General features: G+C 35.5%; 1 protein-coding gene across 1 annotated transcript; it reads right to left on the bottom strand.

The window, feature by feature from the left end:
- Window positions 1–146: 146 nt before the first annotated feature.
- LOC109055730 (FK506-binding protein 15-like) lies at window positions 147–19,261 on the bottom strand. Its single transcript, XM_042762730.1, has 30 exons — window positions 19,040–19,261; window positions 18,030–18,136; window positions 16,936–17,014; window positions 16,623–16,692; window positions 16,482–16,556; window positions 14,520–14,618; window positions 14,300–14,449; window positions 13,676–13,744; window positions 13,450–13,593; window positions 13,124–13,251; window positions 12,731–12,779; window positions 11,349–11,474; window positions 11,075–11,165; window positions 10,763–10,839; window positions 10,317–10,359; window positions 10,111–10,220; window positions 9,930–10,028; window positions 9,641–9,764; window positions 9,481–9,569; window positions 8,247–8,279; window positions 7,764–7,935; window positions 6,572–6,708; window positions 6,328–6,483; window positions 6,005–6,157; window positions 5,017–5,109; window positions 4,622–4,711; window positions 3,289–3,396; window positions 2,617–3,194; window positions 2,335–2,440; window positions 147–712 (listed from the first exon to the last, which is right to left on the bottom strand). The coding sequence occupies exons 1-30, from the start codon at window positions 19,087–19,089 to the stop codon at window positions 632–634; spliced, it is 3,486 nt and encodes a 1,161-aa protein (XP_042618664.1). The 5' UTR covers window positions 19,090–19,261; the 3' UTR covers window positions 147–631.
- Between the last annotated feature and the right edge of the window lie 3,214 nt (window positions 19,262–22,475).

The raw sequence follows: 22,475 nt of genomic DNA, 5'->3' as shown, positions 1-22,475 counted from the left end.
AAACAAAAACTTCTTTTAACCTGAGCATCATGTTTTTGGAACAAAAAAAAAAAAAGACGAGCGCATCAGTCAAAGGGGTGATGAATGCATTTAAAAACGTGATGGCAGTCAGATGAAAAAAAAAAAAAAAGAGCAAAGTATCGAGATTTTAATTTTCACAGTCTGTCTCATTTCTTTATTAATATGCAACTGGTTGCTGTTAGTACTATGTATAAATATTAAGAACAGAGACGGCAGGCTGAATTACACATGAGAACCCTGTGTTAAAGATGGAAATATTACATTATAAATTAAGATTTAAAAAAAATCAACCGTTTCTATGATTTACAGTATTTGTAGATTTAAGTATGATTTATTTTTTTTTGCTGTATGTGTAGTAAAATCAGTTTATGAGCAGCAGCTGATCCGTACTGCCATAGAGATTTTCATTCAAATGCTTTTTAAGGTTTTGGGCAGGACGTTACTCTCTGTTCTTTGATCACAGAAAATAATGAAATGTTTGCAGAACCATCCCAACCCACTAATCAAAGCCTGTGTTCGCTGAGGTCCGGGACACAAACATCATTTCCTCCGGTCAGAGATCGTCTGATGTCAGGCACTGGTTTTTCAACTTCGACTGAGAAGGTTGACATCAGCTCAGCCAGTCCAGGTCTTCATCATCATCATCATCAGGGCAAAACAGAGACGCACTATCAGAACCTCCTTTCAGACTCTGAGGACATTCACACAAGAGCTTCAGTCAGTTCACTCTTAAATTTTAGTAATTGAAAAAAAAAAAACAACAACACTGTAAATGGCATTTATTAACTAGTAATCTCTGCCACTGATTTAACTGGTTGAACAAACAGAGTCCCGCCCCCAAACTCACTCTATTGGTTCAATGTTATAGTTTTGGGCATGTTTTTGCAACAGAACCACAGGAGGACAATTCTATTACAATTCTTCAGTAAATCATGTGATGCATCATAAAATACAGTCACATTTAGTTTGAATGACTATTTTGGAATGATACATTTTGGGATATTCATAATTATTTTCCAATATATGTTGAGAACATTAATGTGCACTACTGTTAAAAAGTTTGGGGGTCAGTAAGAGTTTTTTGTTGTTAGAAGAAGACTTGCAAAGGTTTTCTATTTGAAATAAATGCTGTTCTTTGAACTTTTGTACTCGAAGGATCATGAGAAAAAAAAGGTTTTACTAAAATTTGAAGCAGCACAATTGTTCTCAACATTGATAATAATCAGAAATGTTTATGAGTAGTAAATCAGTATATTAGAATGATTTCTGAAGATCATGTGACACTGAAGACTGGAGTAATGATGCTGAAAATTCAGCTTTGCATCACAGAAATAAATTACAGTTTAAGATATACACAAAAACAGTTCTATTAAATTGTAAAAATATTTCATAATAGCACTTTTTTTTTACTATAAATGTAATTGTTTACTGTATTCTTGATCAAATAAATGCAGCCTTATGAGACTTAAAAAAAAAAAAAACATTAAATCTTACATATCGAAAACTGGAGCGACAGTTTTGCTTTATAGTAAAATATTAACAAAATATACCTGTAAGTCTGACAAACTCGTAAAAATAATGACTTGGATAAGTAATTGTTTAATGGATTGGATATTATAATTGTAAATTATAATAAAGTACTGCAGTAATATTAAATTATAGTACTGTAATGGATGCATTGAGTTTTCACTATGGAATCTATGCATCGCAATGTGCTTAAAATTTTAGATTTTCTTTTTTTTTTATTACAATATATTGTATTTATGATTTATTTTACTTATGACAACTTTCATGTGATATAGTAATAGAAAGGAACCGTGATTTACAGGAGAAGAGTTTTCTCCTAGTATTATAGACCTGGCTGGACTCACAGCTTGTTCATTGTGGGCATCAAACCAACAACCTTCTGGTAACCAGCGCTAAACCACTACACCACATTCATTTTAAATTTAAATTTATGCATTTAGCAGACGCTTTTATCCAAAGCGACTTACAGTGCATTCAGGCTATCAATTTTTACCTATCATGTGTTCCCGGGGAATCGAACCCCCAGCCTTGCGCTTGTTAACGCAATGCTCTACCACTTGAGCTACAGGAACACTAGCACTTGGACACTAGCATACTCTCAATACTAGAAGACAATCTAGACCTTTAATGACACATAGTTAATCATTAATAAGGTTAATTACACATTTTCAAAACGATTGACTTGGACATTGTGTTTTCAAATATATATGACAAATTAGTTTGTGAGAATGAAGAGCAGAAGATGGATGTGGAGTGTGTGTGTGAGAGAGAGAGAGCCCTGCTCACCAGCTCCTCCTCCTCTTCATCGGCCGCTGCGGGTGGGGGCTGGGGAGGGGTGGGACTCTGGAAAAATGGTTCCTCTCCATTTTCCTCTTCTACCCTCTCAGACGGACTGAGAGAATAGCAGGAGCAGCACAGATGAGACGAGAGACAGAGAGTCTGGATGACACACATGCTCACAGAGAAGTGACTTTCATTTTTGGGTGAACCCTCTATAAACACTCTGGGAAATGAATCTATTGTCATAACAGTGAAGCACATCTAGCATGTTAGCGGTTGAGCACGCACCTGGAGAGCAGTGCAGATGTTTCCTGCAGAGCGGGAGGAGGTGGAGGCGGGTTCTTGGGAGGTCCTCCTAATGTCATGTGTGTGCTTTCTGGTTCATCTAAAGGCCCTGTAACACTCTCAGCAATTACCTTGGCTTCCTGTGTAGGACTAATGTCCTCAGACGGCTCTGGGGTCACTTCCTGTTTGGTTGTGATGTTGCTTTCGGTCTCTTCTTCGTGTTTAGTTTCTGTGCCGCTCTCACTGTCCTGGTCTTGCACATTGTTTTCTGTAACTTCCACTTCCTTCTCTTCACTCCTTTCTTCTACAACTTCCTGTTCACTCCTGTCTTTTACTCTTTCAGGTTCCTCCGTTTCTTCTTTCTTCTCATCTGCTAGTGAAACATCTTCCTTCTCCACTTGCTGCTGTCCATCTTCATCCTGCGATCCTGCAGAATCTCGCTCTCTGGGGCCGTTTATATGCACCTCACGTCTATGCTGAGCGTCAGTCTCTCTCTCTTCCTCATTCTCCTCCTCCTCTTCTTTTTCACTGTGTTCAGATGAAGCTCTCTCCTTTTTGGTGAGCAGCTGTAGTGTGACATTCTGTGATTGGAGGAGAAAAACACACTGTGAGACCTTTTTATCTGCAGAATAAGGTTCTGAAGCTCATGTTGTGTTGGACAGAGATTTGGCGGACCTTGATAGTGCTGACCAGCACTCGGAGAACAGCACTTCCTGTGTAGGTCTCATTCAGATCAAACTCGGCTCTGAGAGACTGAAACACTCCATTCATCACATGCTTCACCTGAAAATAATCACAGCTGAGCTGATTAAGAGTGATCCATGACTTTGCTTACTATATGATGCAAAATTAAATGCTATAAAAATATTTCATACATTTTAAATAAATGCTTTAAACATAAAATTTGTGGAACATTATATATAAATATATATATATATGTGGCTGCATTGAAAAATATATATATATAATTTAAAATAAGTTTCAATGCACTATAATTATTCCCAAAACTGAAATTTTTCCAGTGATCAAAGCTGAATTTTCAGCATCATTACTCCAGTCTTCAGTGTCACATGATCCTTCAGAAATCATTCTAATATGCTGATTTACTGCTCAAATCAATTTTGAAAACTGTTGTGCTGTTTAATATTCTTGCAGAACCTTTATAAAGCTGTGGAACAGAATAAGATCAAAAGTACAGCATTTATTTGAAATAGAAAACATTATGTGTAACATTAAATGTCTTAATTGTCACTTTTGGTCTTTGCTAAATTATATAATTTTAATGTGTCTTTGCTAAATAACTAAATAAATAATGCAAAAAATAATGCATGTCTTAAAAAACTTATGTCTTAAAAAAAGTTGCTTAGGGCCCTGTGTCCACCAGGGGGCCCCCAAATGTATATGAAATGACAGCTTGATTGAATTTTTTTGTTATTTTTGGGTGATATATAGTCAATAGACAATGGTAATTATACAAACATAGTAAATAATTAAATAATCTACATGTATCATCTTATTTCCATAGCGGTGTGCCATGCAGGCACAATATATATTAAAATAAAATAAAAATTAGTAATTAAATTACATAAATTAACTGTCAATGTACATACGTCTTTATTCTATTCTTCTTTATTTTCTTTGAACTCATTTATTAACTTTAGTATGCACAAAACGTATGTAAATGTTATTAAAATAAGGCATCAAATTAATTTACAGTATAATAACACCAGCACTAATAATATATTGGTCAGGAGTCTACAGTTTATGATAATCATTCAAGACTTGTGTACAGATGCATAGCTTGTCTGAAGGTACTGCCAGTTCAGTTTACACTACACTTGATAAACCTTGTGCAGATTTATGACATTTGTTCCGAACTGAGAGGTTCTGATGGATGATATTAACACTAAGTCACTGACAATACAGCGTGTACCTCATTATTATTATTCCCGTACCTTATTGGTTGGTTTCTGTAACTGGGTTGGAGTTAGAGGGGTTGAAGGCTCACCTCTTCTGCTGTGTCTGTGTGCTGCTGCTCTGAAAGCTGCATCTCTCCCTGCTGCTCCAGCAATGCTGCTCTCTGCTCCAGCACAGAGCACTGAAACACACACAAGTCAACATGATACACAACCTGTTCAGAAGTCCTCAAGCTACTGTGAAGAGCTCAGCCAATCATTTACATATTATTATTCCTTGCATACTATTTATTTGCAGCTTTTTATTACATTGAAGTAATTTACACTTGGAAGTCTTAAAGATACAGCAGCAAAAACGCAACTAACGTGCAACTAACTAACTAACACTAACATTACAAAACTAACAGACTAACATTGAGAGAGAGAGAAAAAAAGCTTATGCTGACTGGAAACCTAGAAAGCAGTGAATCTAGTTTTCATGTTTCACCTTTTCTCTCAAGGCCTGCAGCTCTTCTTTCTGGTCCTGCTGCTGTAGTAAAAGCTGTTCCTCCGATTCACGGGACTGTTTGAGTGTATTAAACTACAGACAGGAGATTTAAAATAAATGTGTTAGTTTGATTAGTTAAGTGACTGTCTGTTCAACAGTTTAAGAAAAAGACAATATACAATTGTTTTGTAATGTTGTGAGATTAAGAAGTCATTTCATGTCAAAGTATTATAAACAGGTGTGGACTTGCTCTGTGTGTGTGTGTGTGAGTCTTCATCTATAGTATAGCCCTGCATCATTGGAAAAAATCAGCTGATTTGCAAAAATAATATTACCTAATTTGATGATGCTGAGATTAAAGTTATCAATACAGACTTTACATCACATACAGCTTTTTTTCACACAAAATGAGATTAAATTTCAAATTTTATATATCTATCACTTCAAAAAAAAAAAAAAGTCAAATGTCAGAAGTTTCAATACTGTAATGACAAAAAAGTATTCAAATGTACTATTTAACTTAAAATCTGCGAATGACTGAAAAATTTTCAAATACTCCATTTAATATCAGATGTAAGCACTTTAATGTAATAACTTACAGTTTATATATATATATATATATATGTGTGTGTGTGTGTGTGTGTGTGTGTTTTGCTGTCACTGTTTGGATGCAGAAAACATCTGGCTCATGCATTTTCTTCTATCACTGGCCATAATTCTTACATTGAAATCAGGAGTCATGTATACATGTGAACATGGACTGAGAAATGAAAAACTAGTTTCAGAGAAAGACAGGAATCACGTTTCTATTGTGGTTTTTCTGTTGATTAAGGGATAATTCAAAACTTCATCTTACTAATGGTTGTCGAAAGCAAAAATGCCACAAAACATATATTTTGTGAGAACGCATGACATACTCCAGCAAATGAGCTATTAGTACTGAGTTTCATTCAGCACATGATGCAGGACGGGTGGAGTGTATGTGTACCTTGTCCTGCAGCTGTGTGAGTTTGAGCTGCAGTGCGTCTCTGTGCTCTGAGAGTTCAGTCATCTCTCTCCTCTGCTGTTCACGTGCCGCTGCCAGAGCCTGATCACACTTCACCTGCCACTCCTGCTCCAGATCAGCCTGCAGCTGAGACAGCTACACACAGGCACAAAAGTAAAGCTACTCACTTGAAGCTACAATAAAACAATATGTTGAATGTGCCAGCAGCTTTATGCAGTTACTGTCAGGAATGGGTGAGGAAAGTCAACTAGTTGCCATGAGTTCAGCATGGATCTGTTCTTGGCATCGTGTGCAAACACATTTACCTGTTCAGCTGCGGCTTGGCCGGTGCTCGTTCTGGCTTTACGTAATTGGCTCCTGAGGTTGTCTAACTCCTGCTGGCCCGCCCTCCTCACCTCCTCCAGTTCCTCATCGCAGCGCTGTCTCTCCAACTGCCACTTCCTCTTCCTCTCAGAGAGAGTCTGAATCACACAGTCCAGGTGATGAATCAGTTATTTGTTTTATTCCCCCTCACACAGGTACACAGAGACAGAAGTGTGAATTACTCACTCGTTCCAGACTGTCCTTCTCTGTTTTCATGTCCTGTAGCTCTTCCTCCATGTTGTTGAGCTTGAGCTCCAGTTCCTTTCGTTTCTGTTTTTCCATCTTGTGCTGACTCTGCACTCTGTCTGCTGTCTCCTTCAGCTCTGAAACAAACACAGTACATCAAGCCTTAACCAAGTGTTCTCCATGCAATTTTCCACTCCCTAGTCATTTTTTCCCAGACCAAAAATCAAAAAAAACAAAAAAAAAAAAAAAAAACAAAAAAAAAAAAAAAAAAAAAAAAAAAAAAAAAAAAAAACAAAAAAAAAAAAAAAAAAAAAAAAAAAAAAAACAAACAAAAACAAAATCAAAAATGAAAAATAAAAAAGGAAAACAACCAAAAAAAACCTAAACAAAATCAAAAAGGAAAAAGAAAAAAAGATGGAAAAAAAAGAAAAAACAAATAAAACAAAACCAAAAATGAAAAAGAGGAAAACAAAAGAAAAAAAATAAAAATAAACAAGAAGAAAAATAAATAAAAAATATAAAAAAAAAAAAAAAAATCAAAACACCCAAACAAACATGTCCTGGCCATATATTTGACCCAAAATGGATGAGAGAAGAACAAAAGTATACTTTAACTACAAAAAATTAAGCTATTTTTGAAACTTTTTTTTTTTTTTTGCATTGTGACATTCTTTTTATAACAATTTTCATTACATTAACAAATTAACAATATCGTAATGTTGTAAAAACACAGTTATATACTCAAACCATATTATTATATACTTAAATAATAAACTATTTATGAATCATGATAACAATTATATATGACACAGCCCTTATTTTTTAAATTATATTTGAAAAAAAAAAAACCCACTGCATTTCTTTCAGAAATGCATTTTAAAAATACAGAAATATAATAATGAGAATCCAAATTGAGAATAACGAAAACTGCAAAAATCTTAAAACATTTGCATTTATTATAGTAATGAGAATATTATAAAAAATAAAAAAAAATCTACATGCAAATAATTTTTTTTATTCTTTGATTTTGGAGTGAAATATGACCTGTACATGTTTACTGTGAAATTTACCCACATATCTAATGTTTAATACATATTTCGGTGGAGTGAGATTTTGGACCAATGAGATTTCACTGCAAAGAAACCAAGTGATCATCAGATCATCTGGCAGTGAATCACTGAGTGCTGCTCACCCAGGATCTGCGCCTCCAGTGTTGTGACGTGTGTGCTGCGCTGCTGACTGTCCTGCAGGGCCGAGCTGAGTTTGCTCTGCAGCGCTGCGGCCTTCTGCTGCTGAGAGCTCAACTCCAGCTGCAGCTCCGACACACGCGCCGTGGACGACGCCAACTCTTCCGTCAAACGTGCTTCCAGAGAGATACAGAGAGACGACATTAAACCAGTGATGATACAGCACTACTCTGATGAAGTGATGATGGGACTGTAACGGAAAGAAATAATGATACAAGGAAATGAAACCAGTGATGAGAAGACATATAAAATAAGGTGGCAGAACTATCTATCTCTGCTGAGAGCTGAATGCTGATTGGTTAGTGAGTGGTGCCTACTGCATGAAAACACAAAAGAGAAATGGGAAATGCTTCACTGAAATAACTGATGGGAGAGAGTCTATGGAGACTATGATGAAACGAATGAGACGGGACAGCGCTCTTGCTCACCTGATCCCAACTCAATTCCTGTGGCAGTGCATGCTGGGAAAAGAGAGCAGTCACCACTAAAGGCTCTCAGCCAATCAGAGCAGTGTTAATGAACCAATCAGAGCAGAGACACATGGCTTAAGTTATTTAGAGATATTTAAGAGTTCTTCTGTAATGTTAAAAAGTCCCTTTGCTTGAGTGGAGAGTGTGTAAAAAAACTAATTTAGAGAAAACATTCTACAGAGAGACTGAAGACAAATACTTCATACACAACCTTAATCATTTCAATTCTGCACTCCTACCACGATGGCTTGTCCAAATCAAGCATATGGGTTGTATTACAAACCTATCAATAATTTGCAGTTCTAGTCACAGAGGCAAAGGTAACACCAGCTAAGAAATACTCATACAGTAATTTTGCTTTGAAAACACCAAACTGTGTTACACACAATAGCTTGTGCATTGATATTGAATCAGCAATCAGTCACACTGATTACATACATACATTTTTTGTAAATTTCCTACTGTAAATATTTTAAAACTTAACTTTTGATTAGTAATATGCATTGCTAAGAACTTCATTTGGACAACTTTAAAGGAGATTTTCTCAATATTTAGATTTTTTTGCACCTACAGATTCCAGATTTTCAAATAGTTTAATCTCAACCAAATATAGTCCTATTCTAACAAACCACACATCAATGGAGAGCTTAATTATTCAGCTTTAAGATTATGTATAAACACTGGTGTTGTGGTCCAGGGTCACATACATAGTTTAGTAGTATCATTAAACAACTAGAAACTTTAATTTCGGCCCACATGCTTACATGCAAATATATAATGGATTACCTGTACACCTTTAAGAAATGAACAGACTGAAAAAAAGCAAGTTTCCTGATAGTGTCAAAGTTGTTCCCCCCTCCTCAGGTTATCATTTTGTGGGGAAGATTTGTGGAAATGTACACAAAAACTTGTTTGCTTAATTTCTACACTCACAAAATCGCAAAATCCTGGCGCAAGCGAGTATCACACCACTATATTCACACCACGCTAACATCAAACTCCACTGAAATCAGCTGGGAGCTGAGTCTCCTGCTGTCTACCATGTGGAGATGCTGCCTATGAAGAGCACTTCACATCTGATGATTATGATGTAGGCATCAGTCTAAAGCATGGCAGCTCACTAGGTTTTTGAAACAGAGCTGTTCTGGTGTTACTGTGTGTGTGTTGGATTGCACAGGTTTAACAGAGTTACCTTGTCTTGCTCTGCCTGCAGTATTCTGGCCTGACTCTGTTCACTTCTGTTCTTCAGAGAGTCGTTTCTCTGCTCCATCAGCTGATTACACTACAAAAAGTAATGGGGACAAGAGCAGGTAACAACATATAATTGATGAGCTCGCCGATCTTGCGGTTCTGCTCCTCAGCAGGTAACAACATATAATACCTCTGGTTCTGATTGATGAGCTCGCCGATCTTGCGGTTCTGCTCCTCAATGCGTGAACTTTTCTCAAACACCTCTTTCTTCAGACATTCATTCTCCTGAATAAATGAAGCCGCATCAACAAACTACTTCAGCTTTAAGTGTTTTATTTAGATTGATTTATTTTAAGTATTCATTTCCATTGATTACATTTCATAAACTCATGACTTGCCTGACGTTGGATTGACCAATCACTGTTCACCTGCCAACTCACTCTCAGTTACCTGTATGATCCTCTGAATGTTGTGCATGATCATGGCTGTTTCCATGGATACGTTTGATAAGCCCGACGAAACACTGCCTTGCTTATGCAGGTCATTAATCTGAAAAAGAAGAGAGATTTCTCAAAAGGTTGTTCAAGTATATAATGCAGTTACTTAGAAAGATTGCTAATAATGTATCAACCTTTGAGGACAAGTGGTCCAGTTTGTCTGCCACTTTCCCAACAGCCAATCGGATTTCAGTGTTGTGTTGTCGAGCCTCTGTCATCAAGAAGGACGTGACGTCACCAGTTCCTTAAAGGGACAGACATCATTTACAATCACAACCTTAAAATCATACATGAATTCACATCTGCAGCCGATAAACTAGAGTGGTAAGATGATCTTTACCTTGGTAAGACACGGTCTGTGTGGGGTACATCTGACTTACAGGCTGAAAAGAGGAAGTCACAGTCAACTGAGGTATCATACTTGATGTTAAGGGTTTGTTCAGAGTAGAGTTGCAGCAGCCGTTTGTAAGGTCTTACTTAAATTGGAACGTAAAGTCCATATTAGAGGCTTAGTAACTACTAGCTAAACCAAACCAAACTAAATATTTTCCATACTATAGAAGTCAATGGCTACCAACAACTGTTTCGTTACCAACATTCTTCAAAATACCTTTTTATGTTCAACAGAAGAAAGAATTTCATACAGGTTTGGAACAACTTGAGGGTGAGTAAATGATGACAGAATTTTCATTTTGGGTTGACTATCCCTTTTATATTATCAGACTTGTTATTATAGTTACATGAAGCATTACTGTTGAACTTACACAGCACTATGGAGTTACCCACCTGAAAGGCATGTAAGGCTCCTGGCATCATGGGCTGCGGATTGGCTGTTGCCATGGTTACAGGAAGTAGGGCTGAAGCTGGAATGAAGAGAGAGTGCATACAGTGTCATAAAGACTAAAATGACATACGACTGGAACATTGCATTCCTATATATCTATAACAGTACACGGCTGAGCATTTGTATGCTGGTTTTGTAAGTTTCTGCTAGATTTCAACTAAAACAATTAAGTATATCTTTAAAAAGTGCATTATTTTATATTATGTTAAACTCCTGGTCTTTATTATCAGAATATGCTTTGATATTGGTGTTACCCTGCACTGAAGGTGGTGGGCCGGAGGAGATGTGTACAGGCTGCGGTGATGGTGCACTGCTACGTTCCTTGAGTCTGGACACACTGGGGTCCTACAGCAATAACAGGAACAGAGCGCATGAGGGTTATCTGTATGCATTCTCTCACATTTACACATATGCATATCTTTACTAAAGGACAAAGACATCGATCACAGTGGCAGATTTTTGTGCTGTATCTGGTTAGGAGACAGACTAAAACCATTGTCATGAAGTTCTCACAAAAATAAACCTTGCCTCAAGTTCGGAGTCACTGGAGTCTGGCTGTGAGGGCGATGAGGCCGGGCCGGTGATGAAGGGCAGCATCGGCTGGCCCATCTTGGCCATGCGTGAGATCAGTTTAGCTTTAGTGGCATCAGGATTCTGAAGAAGACATTGCAAAACATGTCAGAAAACACACTTTATACTGCAGATGGTTTATTATTAGTGAAGCATTTATATTAAAATTCTGGTCGATAATTATTTTCATATTACGACTGATTACTAATAAAGTGCCTATAATAAAAATCTTTTAGTAAAAATAATAAGAAAAATACAAATGAATCTAAGCATCAAAACAATATTTCCTCAACTTTTGAACAGTCTAAAGTCTATCAGTATCTGTCAATATTGGATATATACAGGTTTGTTTGTTTTTTATTATTCAAGCGCATATTTTCAAATTGTTACCTTTGTTGTCATTTAACAAAAAGTTATAAGAAAATATGAGCCTGAAGTATATATACATCGACAGATACTGATCTGACAAAACAAAAAAACAAAACATTAATTTGGCCAATAAGAATTCATATACTGTAATGTTATTTATATTAAAATTCTGGTCAATACTGATTACTAATAAAGTGCCTATAATAAACATCTTTTAGTAAAAATAATAAGAAAAATACAAATGAATCTAAGCATCACAACAATATTTCATCAACTTTTGAACAGTCAGTCTAAAGTCTATCATATCTGTCAATATTGGATATATACAGGTTTGTTTGTTTTTTATTATTCAAGCGCATATTTTCAAATTGTTACCTTTGTTGTCATTTAACAAAAGTTAAAATACGAAAATATGAGCCTGAATAATTAAAAATACAGTATATACCCAATATTGACAGATACTGATCTGACAACTTCAAGCTAAAAAAAAAAAAAAAAAAAAAACATTAATGTTGGCCAATAACCATTATGTTACAGATTAAATGAGCACATCTATTTATTATAAATATATGTCTATATATGTTGTGCACTAGCTCAAGCAATATTTATTGATAACACTTTACAATAAGGTTCCATCTGTTAACATTAGTTAACTACATTAGTTAAACTGAACGGTAACTTTTACTAATTTACTAAAAAATCAAATGTTTTATGTTAATATTAATTAATGGACCTGAACTAACATGAATTGTATTTTTATTAATTCACATTAACAAAGATTAATAAATACTTTAGTAAAACAATAAATGAATAAAAACTTTGATAATAAAAAGCTGTACTGTTCATTGTTAGTTAACATTAATGCATTAATGAATGTTAACTAATGAACCTTGTTGTAAAGTGTTGCCTATTTATTTTAATAAAAATCTGCATTAATAAAATAAAATGCTAAAAACAAATGCAAATCTTACACTGAGCTGTTCATTGAGGGAGTTTGATTTTGCTCGAAGAGGTGCTTCACTGTAAGCAAAAAAGAAACGTATCAAACAGAGAATTTAAATTAAATACTATTAATATAAACAATAATCTCCAGGCAGGCTACAGCCCCTGATAGCACACGTACATCACGGAGATCACGGAAAACATATTTTGAGAGTGTTTGCTCATCTACAATACATCTATAGGACGTTTCCTATCAGATGTCAAATAGATGTTTAAATGAGAATGTTAACAAGAGCAAAACAGAAAAACTGACGTCTATCGGATGTTAGTACACAGCAGATGCTTTCCAGATGAAGTGATCTTTAACAGACATGATGCAGAAGTGCGTGCGCTATCTGGGGCAGGAGGCCTGGAGGGCTCACCTGGGTTTGCTGGTTTGTGGGGCAGTGCTGAGGGGCTGGTTGAGCTCAGTGGGGGCCAGACTCTCCACACTGGGAGCAGGAGACGGAGCCGCCGAATCTCTTGAACTTCCATCCTTTGCAAACTTAACCTGCACATGCATTGAGTGAATACTGATGATAAGAGCAGGGCTGGATCTCAATTTGCATATTCTCCAACACTACAAACTGTGCACTTCTGTCAAAGATGAAAAAGGTTGTACTTTTTGAATATGTTACATTATACAGTATACATTATTCAGGCAAATGTGAGGAAGTAAAGTGAAGCTTTGAATGTGAGAATGACGCACCCGACGGATCTCCGCTTCAAAGACTAGCGTGCTGTCCGGCGGGATGCGACTGGCAACACCCTGCGACCCGTATGCAAGACTGGGAGGAATCACCATGAGTCTCTTTCCACCTTTGCGCATATTCAACATCCCCTCCTCCCAGCCCTGAGAGACGGGCAGAGAGCTTTAGACTGCCGTATGAGTGATAATGACACATAATAGCCAGCCCAGCCAACTTCCCCCTCACCTTAATGACTTTCCCAGCCCCGAGCTTCAGTCTCAGCAGTTTGTCTTTATTCAGATTTGAGTCAAACATCTGGAGGAGAAGAAAATAAAAGATCATTTAAAGCTGGGTAGCAACAAATTAAACAATGCATTTATGGGCATTTAGAATATGCTCAAAAACTTTTTTTTTTTTTTTTAAAAAAAATTACTTTTATTATTGAGCATCAATTGACTGATTTCTGATGGATCAGGTGACACTGAAGACTGGAATAATGATGCTGAAGATTCAACTTTGCATCACAGGAATAAATTACATTAAAAAATGTTATAAAATAGAACATAGTTATTTTACATCGTAATAATATTTCACAATATTACTTGCATAATTTATTGCATTTTTCATCAAATATATGCAGTCTTGGTGAGCATAAGAGGCTTCTTTTAAAAACCTTAGTGTTGTTCTATAATTCTCATAAAAACAATGTATACATTTTTTTTTTTATCAGAATTCAACCATATTCTCATTATGTATGCATCATGTAAATACATTAACTTGCTTAGCGTATGTTTCAGATTATTTACTCGCCAAAGGCATTTTTATTTACACTGAGCACACGTAAACGCATACATTGACAAACATCTTCACCTGTCCGATGGTGTTGTTTTGCAGTAGCCAGCCAGAGTAGGCCACTTCTAAAGAGTCTCCGTTCTCCACAGCCTGACCCGCACCGAGAACAAGATCCTGGATCAGGACAGAGTCTAACGCACCGCTGCAGTTCACTTTGGCAAGACAAACCTGAGACAATTATATCACTGCGTAAGAAGCTCCTTTAGACAACATCACACGATAAAGAACAAATACAAACCTCTTTACAAAAGTCTGTAGCCGCTTTCTCGGATTCAAACATCAGCGACCAATTCTGTCTCAGGTCATCGTAAAATGTGCAGTAGTTACTGGGCTGGACCTGAAAGTGTGAGAGACGGTTAGAAATAACACATAAAAAACAAACGTGTTGTCTGACTTGAATTGTGTGAATAAGAGCTCACAGTGAGGACGAAGCCGCTGTGGATCCTGGCGGCCGTCACCTGCTTCTGTTGACTGACATACAGCAGGATCTTATACTGAAAAAGAGTGCAGACGTGTTATAAAAAACACCTCCACTTAGAAAAACATATGATCATTCTAACCTCTTTAGCTGAATGATTTCCAAGGACTGCAGCTCCAAGCTTGCCTTGTTTCACATACTGTCCGTTAACACTGCACAGAAAACAACAGTGATCACCACATATCTGTATTCATAACATTAGTCTGCAAACTTTACATTACCACGGATAACCAGTGCTGGAAATACATGTAAACTACACTTTGCTTTGGAAAACTTGTTTAAAATGTGCAGCACTACAGATCTGTACATGTTTCATGCTTTATTCTTTACACCTAAAATGAAATAAAAAATAACACATAAGATTAAAAAGCCTCTGCCTCTTTTCCAACTTACTATCTGTAGGCATGTACTGCAGTGGCAAAGAGAACGGCAGGAGAGTTTGGTGGAGGTGCAGTCTTTTGATTTCAGATAGTGATTAAATAAAATCAAATGTCAAAAAAAAAAAAAAAAAAAAAAAAAAAAAATTAAAAAATAATAATAATAATAATAATAATAATAATAATCATAAAAATGACAGAATGTCAAAAAATCTGCATTAAAAAATATTTTATCATACCTAACATCTGGTGGATTTTTTTTTTCTTTTTCTATGAGTTCTTGTTACAGTACAGTACAAAAGTTTGGAATATATATATATATATATATATATATATATATATATATATATATATATATATATATAATTTTTTTTTTTTTTTTTTTTTTTTTTCGGCAAATGCATTAAATTGATCAAAAGGTGATAGCTGTATATTGTGATCCATTTTACAATTTAAATAAATGCTTTCCTTTGACTTTCTATTCATTAAAGAATCCTGAAAAAACGTATCAGTTTTTCACAAAAAATATGAAACATTTATAAATGCAGTTTCTAACTCCTTACCAATTAATTAATTATGTATATATATATATATATATATATATATATATATATATATATATATATATATATATATATATATATTAGGGCTGTCAAATGATTAATCACGATTAATCACATCCAAAATAAAAGTTTTGTTTACATAATATATGTATGTGTACAGGGTATATTTATTATGTATATATAAATACACACACATAAATTATATCTTTAGAAAATATTTACATGCATATACATTTTATATATTTATATTCTTATATTTTATATTATATATAAATATATTTAATATATAAACATAACATATTCTTCTTAAATATATACATGCATGTGTGTGTATTTATATATACATAATAAATATACACAGTATACACACATATATTATGTAAACAAAACTTTTATTTTGGATGTGATTAATCGTGATTAATCATTTGACAGCCTAATATATATATATATATATATAAAATTGATTCCATGCTCCATATTATATGACCACTTTTAAGTGCCGGTTTACACACGCAGAGGTTCCTGCATGCTTACCTGAGTTGGCAGAGCTCTTGCAGGGCTGTTTGGGTGCCGTGTATTGGAAGGACTCGTTCCCCTGGTTTGCTGCCTGATCCACCCCAAAAGAGAGGTCGGATTCAAACATCAGCGACCAATTCTGTCTCAGGTCATCGTAAAATGTGCAGTAGTTACTGGGCTGGACCTGAAAGTGTGAGAGACGGTTAGAAATAACACATAAAAACCAAACGTGTTGTCTGATTTGAATTGTGTGAATAAGAGCTCACAGTGAGGACGAAGCCGCTGTGGATCCTGGCGGCCGTCACCTGCTTCTGTTGACTGACATACAGCAGGATCTTATACTGAAAAAGAGTGCAGACGTGTTATAAAAAACACCTCCATTTAGAAAAACATATGATCATTCTAACCTCTTTAGCTGAATGATTTCCAAGGACTGCAGCTCCAAGCTTGCCTTGTTTCACATACTGTCCATTAACACTGCACAGAAAAAAAACAGTGATCAGCACATATCTGTATTCATAACATTAGTCTGCAAACTTTACATTACCACGGATAACCAGTGCTGGAAATACATGTAAACTACACTTTGCTTTGGAAAACTTGTTTAAAATGTGCAGCACTACAGATCTGTACATGTTTCATGCTTTATTCTTTACACCTAAAATGAAATACAAAAATAACACATAAGATTAAAAAGCCTCTTCATCTTTTCCAACTTACTATCTGTAGGCATGTACTGCAGTGGCAAAGAGAACGGCAGGAGAGTTTGGTGGAGGTGCAGTCTTTTGGGTTGGGGGTCCTGTAAAAACAAAACATGAAATGTCAACCAAAAAAAAGAAAAAAAAATAATAATTAAAATAATAATCATAATAATATACAATAATCAAAAAACAGAAAGTCAAAAAAATCTGCATTAAAAAATATTATCTTCATACCTAACATCTGGTGGATTTTATTTTCTATTTCTATGAGTTCCTGTTACAGTACAGTACAAAAGTTTGGACTATATATATATATATATATATATTTATATAATATTTATATATATATATTATATATATATATTTTTTTTTTTTTTTTTTTAAAGAATCGATTTATTTTATTTGGCAAGTATGCATTAAATTGATCAAAAGTGATAGTTGTATATTGTGATTTACATTGTTGGGAATTCTATTTTAAATAAATGCTGTTCCTTTGAACTTTCTATTCATTAAAGAATCCTGAAAAAAATTATCAGTTTCCACAAAAATATGAAACAATTATAAATGCAGTTTCTAACTCCTTACCGATTACTTAATTATGTTATATATATATATATATATATATATATATATATATATATATATATATATATATATATATATATATATTAGGGCTGTCAAATGATTAATCACGATTAATCACATCCAAAATAAAAGTTTTTGTTTACATAATATATGTATGTGTTACAGGGTATATTTATTATGTATATATAAATACACACACATAAATTATATATTTAGAAAATATTTACATGCATATACATTTATATATTTATATTCTTATATTTTATATTATATATAAATATATTTAATATATAAACATAACATATTCTTCTTAAATATATACATGCATGTGTGTGTATTTATATATACATAATAAATATACGCAGTATACACACATATATTATGTACTATTGATTATTTAAAGCACTATGATTAATCGTGATTAATCATTTGACAGCCCTAATATATATATATATATAAAATTGATTCCATATGATATGACCACTTTTAAGTGCCGGTTTACACACGCAGAGGTTCCTGCAGTCTTACCTGAGTTGGCAGAGCTCTTGCGGGGCTGTTTGGGTGCCGTGTATTGGAAGGACTCGTTCCCCTGGTTTGCTGCCTGATCCAGCCCAAAAAGAGATGCTAACTTCGCTCTAAAATTGCAAAAAAGAAGCAAATAAATCACTGCTCCACTTGTGTAGATCACATGAGTCTCTGAACAAGGCTCAACTCTCAAATTAAAGCTGATCTGATTAAACTTTTAACTGAAGAACATCAGCGAACACCTGAAACACAAATGAAACTGAAAAAAGTATGACTTCTGCAACATCATCAGAAAGCTACTTAATCAACACATGCGGCACTGACCCATGGATCTGTCTCCACGTGCAGACACTATCCTGCTGTGCTCAGCTGACCTGTTTCTGACCTGTTGCCTCAGCTCAGAGAAGCTAATACGAGTGAATCCTGTATGCCTTTACATTTCCAATTCCATGTAATATCAGATCTCTTGAGCAGGTCTGGCAGGGACTACAGCCACACAGCAGCTCCTTGTGACCGTGGGCGCCCCGTCCCCAGACTGAGGCCCTGCTCTGACCCGGGACGTGTAACTACCAGCGTGTGAGTGCCATTAACCCACAGTCCTTCTCACCAGCTTCAAATTCCCCATTAACACAAGTGGATGCCAACGCAGAACTGAGTTTATGGATATAACCTCAGATGACACCAGAGAGAAGAAATATAGTGGCCCCAAAATGAAGTGACACTTAATGTTTTCAAACAGGGGTCTGGAAAAGAGAGTTTTAGGGTGTCTGAGGAAATGTTTAGAGAAAAATGTGTATTTTTTAAATACAATTTGAATTAAATAATTAAATACAATATATAATTAATAGAATAAAATATCTCTGGCACCAAAATAGTTTTTCCTCCCCATACCGCAGCTGCATCTGAGTTGTTTCCGTGTTATACATCCACCTTGATGTGAATTTAAACAGTGAATGGTGTTTGTCTGCTGACTTTCGCCCTCACGAGCGTGTGTTTGTCCGTCAGGGACTCACCCTCCAGCGGGAGACAGAAAGTCTCCGTCCTCGTCGTCTATTGCGAACATGCCCCTGACTGATCTTCACACCGCCAGGCGAACTGAGGCGCCAGCTTTAATAATATTCCAGATATGCACTTATGGTCGCCTGCACGCGGTGAGTAAATATTAAAGTGTAATAATAATTCTCTGCAGTCGCTTCCTGGTTCTGCTGGTGTCAGCTGACCCGCCACCTGATCACAAGCGCCTACGTCACTCGGCACTTCCGAAAAAAAATGTCATAAAAACATTTTGAACATCTAAAATATGTTTCAATGTGCTTATACTCACTGTTTAGATCTATTAATAACATGAAAACCATTTAAAATTAATTATTAAATATAATTATTGAATATAATGGATTTATTCCTCATGTACTACGAATGTTTCATTTTCATTTTTTCTTGTTAAAAGCACATCACTAAATATTATTTATGTTATTATGATTTATATTATTATTTATATTTAATTAATGTAGTATTTACTGTTGTAAAACAATAGTAAAACGGATGTAAGTTTGGCGGAAATGTTTCGTTATCTTAATTTAAGAATCTATTTTATTTGTATTAGAGATATTTTTCATAACAAATACCTCAACAGCATTGCATTTGCGCGTGTGAAGTGAAAGTAGGCCAGTGAACATTTACTGCTAAGCAACCAAACTTTACACAAGCAAAGGCACAAATTCGTTAAAGGGTTACTTCACCACAAAATGAAAATTTTGTCATTAATCACTTACCCCCATGTCGTTCCAAACCTGTAAAAGCTTCGTTCGTCTTCGGAACACAATTTAAGAAATTTTGGATGAAAACCCGGGAGGCCTGTGACTGTCCCATAGACTGCCAAATAAATAACAGTGTCAAGGTCCAGGAATGAAGCGTTATGAAGCGATGAGAATACTTTTTGTACACAAAGAAAACAAAAATAACGACTTTATTCAACAATTCCTCTCCGTAGCGCCATTTTGGCAATTCTGAGCAGTACGCAGACGGCTTACGCTCTTCTGTAGCCTATCAGCAGCACTGCGCTGATGCGCTGTTTGCTTTCAAACCAAATACACATAAAAAAACGTATCCTTGTGGCGCGGCTGATACAGAAGAGCGTAAGCCGTCTGCGTACTGCTCAGAATTAATTGAAAGAATAAATTGCTAAAAAGACTCTTTAAAGTAATAGTTCACCCGAAAGTGAAAACTTACTTTACAGTACTCACGCTCAGGCCATCTGAGGTGAGTTTGTTTCTTCAACAGAACAGATTTGGAGAAATGTAGCATTGCATCACTTGCTCACCAGAGGATCCTCTGCAGTGAATGGGTGCCGTCAGAATGAGAGTCCAAAGAGCTGATAAAAACATAGTAATAATCTACAAGTATTCCACACCACTAACTGAGGTTTGGCATCTGCTTTTCACCATAAAGGTCTAAATCTCCAAACATTGCTATAAAAGAGTAAGTCTGCCTTCCATCACGTCAAATGACCAAGCCATCCATAGTGGTGAGTAACTAGGCAAGTTGTCTGCAAAACAAAAAAAAATACCCCCCCCCCCCCCCCCCCCCCCCCCCAGAAAAATACAATAAGAAATAAAAAATTAATAAAATCAACTCATTGATATAATTGAAAGTGATTTATTTAAATTTTTATTTTTAAATAAGTAATATCTTTTAGAGACTGCTCCGGGTGTGTGTTCACTTCTCACTGCTGTGTGTGTGCACTTGGATGGGTTAAATGCAGAGCACCAATTCCGGGTCACCATACTTGGCAAATGTCATGAAAACTAAAAAAAAATAAAAAAAAATAAAAAAAAAAAAAAATATATATATATATATATATATATCTATCTTTTTAAATAATTTTTATGGCACTCTTAAAGTCTTTCAAAGCAGAAGTGCATTTGTCCAGTTTAATTCTGCTGGTTTTGTTTGTTAATATTCAGGCCAACCTGCAGAAGAAGTGTGATGGTCGCAAAAGGAGCGGGATGAGAGGTATTAACTCTACACTAGAGGGCGCTGGCACCCCACGGTGGGTGGGCATGTGCTTTAAACCCATTCCCAAAACCACCCCGCATCACTTCTCCCGCAGCCTCAGGCACGTGCACAGGTAGGGCTCAACCTGCAGAGCACATGCCCTTTTTGCCCTTACACTCCGAAGTGCCCTTTTTTTGGTGGTGTTTTTTTTTTTTTTTAATCAATGCTATTGGTCACCCCTTTACATCTGTCTGTCTGTCTGTTTTACAAATATTTAGCAAATGAAAGTTCTTAAAATGAGCTTGTGTAAATCTTATTCGATCCTCAAGTAAAGCTGATAACCCGCCCCCTCTATATTCATTGAATCAACTGAAGTTCCACAGCAGCCGCACAGTAGACAACAGCTGACCTGAACAAAGTTTTGCGAAGGGTAAATAAATATCTTGTTGTTTGAATAAGTACTACTAAACACTATGTCTATAAAGGCTCATATTTTATTTATTTGATGTCTGACTGACTCACTGACTGAGACATGTGGGACGTCGCCTGAGAGAGAGGGCTAGCATTTGCCATTTGTCATAGCCAATATAGCCAACTAAATAGCCTGTGCATACAGTAGCATTTCAATACATAGGCCAAATGCATTTTACCACAGGAAAAACTGAGCGCTACGTGCTATACAGCTACAAAAACTTGTAACCTGTAGATGAAATTGAGGCGCATCTTTTAATGACGGACAAAAAACAAAATTCACATTTGCACACATTCGCCAAAAACTATATATTACAATAATACAACAACATATAAAATCGGAAAATCATGAGCGGCCCCGTCTGTTTCGTACTGGAACTTACAAAAGAGACGAGGGATCCTCGTAACCTGTATACATATAAAGAAATTTCTTCTTTGCGCCGTTGCCGTTACACTTAATTTATTAACAAAAAAACTAATCATGTTATGCACACTCTCCGCTGGTCCTCACATATATATTTGATCCAAAAAACAGCAAAAACATTAAAAATAGTATTACAGAAGATCACTGTGAAATCTTTATATTTTATCATGCAGAATGTAATTCATGATTCATTCCAAGGCTTCATTTATTTGATCCAAAATACAGCAAAAACAGTAATATTGTGTAATATTTTTACAATTTTAAATAACTGTTTTCTATTTGAATATATTTTAAAATGTAATTTATTTTTGTGATCAAAGCTGAATTTTCAGCATCATTACTCCAGTTCAGTACTCTTCAGTGTCACGTGATCCTTCAGAAATGCTTTTCACTGTAACTGTACTTTTTCACACACTATTTTTTTTTTATTTTTTCATTGCTGGCTTATTTTAGGGAAAGTGTAGTGAATAAGAAACCTTCAAGAGACCAACATCCCTGGTCCATCACAGTATCAAATCTTTTTGTCATGAAAATGATACAAAAAAATCCATTTATTCACC

The sequence above is a fragment of the Cyprinus carpio genome, chromosome A8, assembly GCF_018340385.1.
Source record: "Cyprinus carpio isolate SPL01 chromosome A8, ASM1834038v1, whole genome shotgun sequence".
Lineage (NCBI taxonomy): Eukaryota > Metazoa > Chordata > Actinopteri > Cypriniformes > Cyprinidae > Cyprinus > Cyprinus carpio.
The sequence above is the reverse complement of the archived record's forward strand: the minus strand, read 5'-3'. Positions and strand labels throughout refer to the sequence as shown.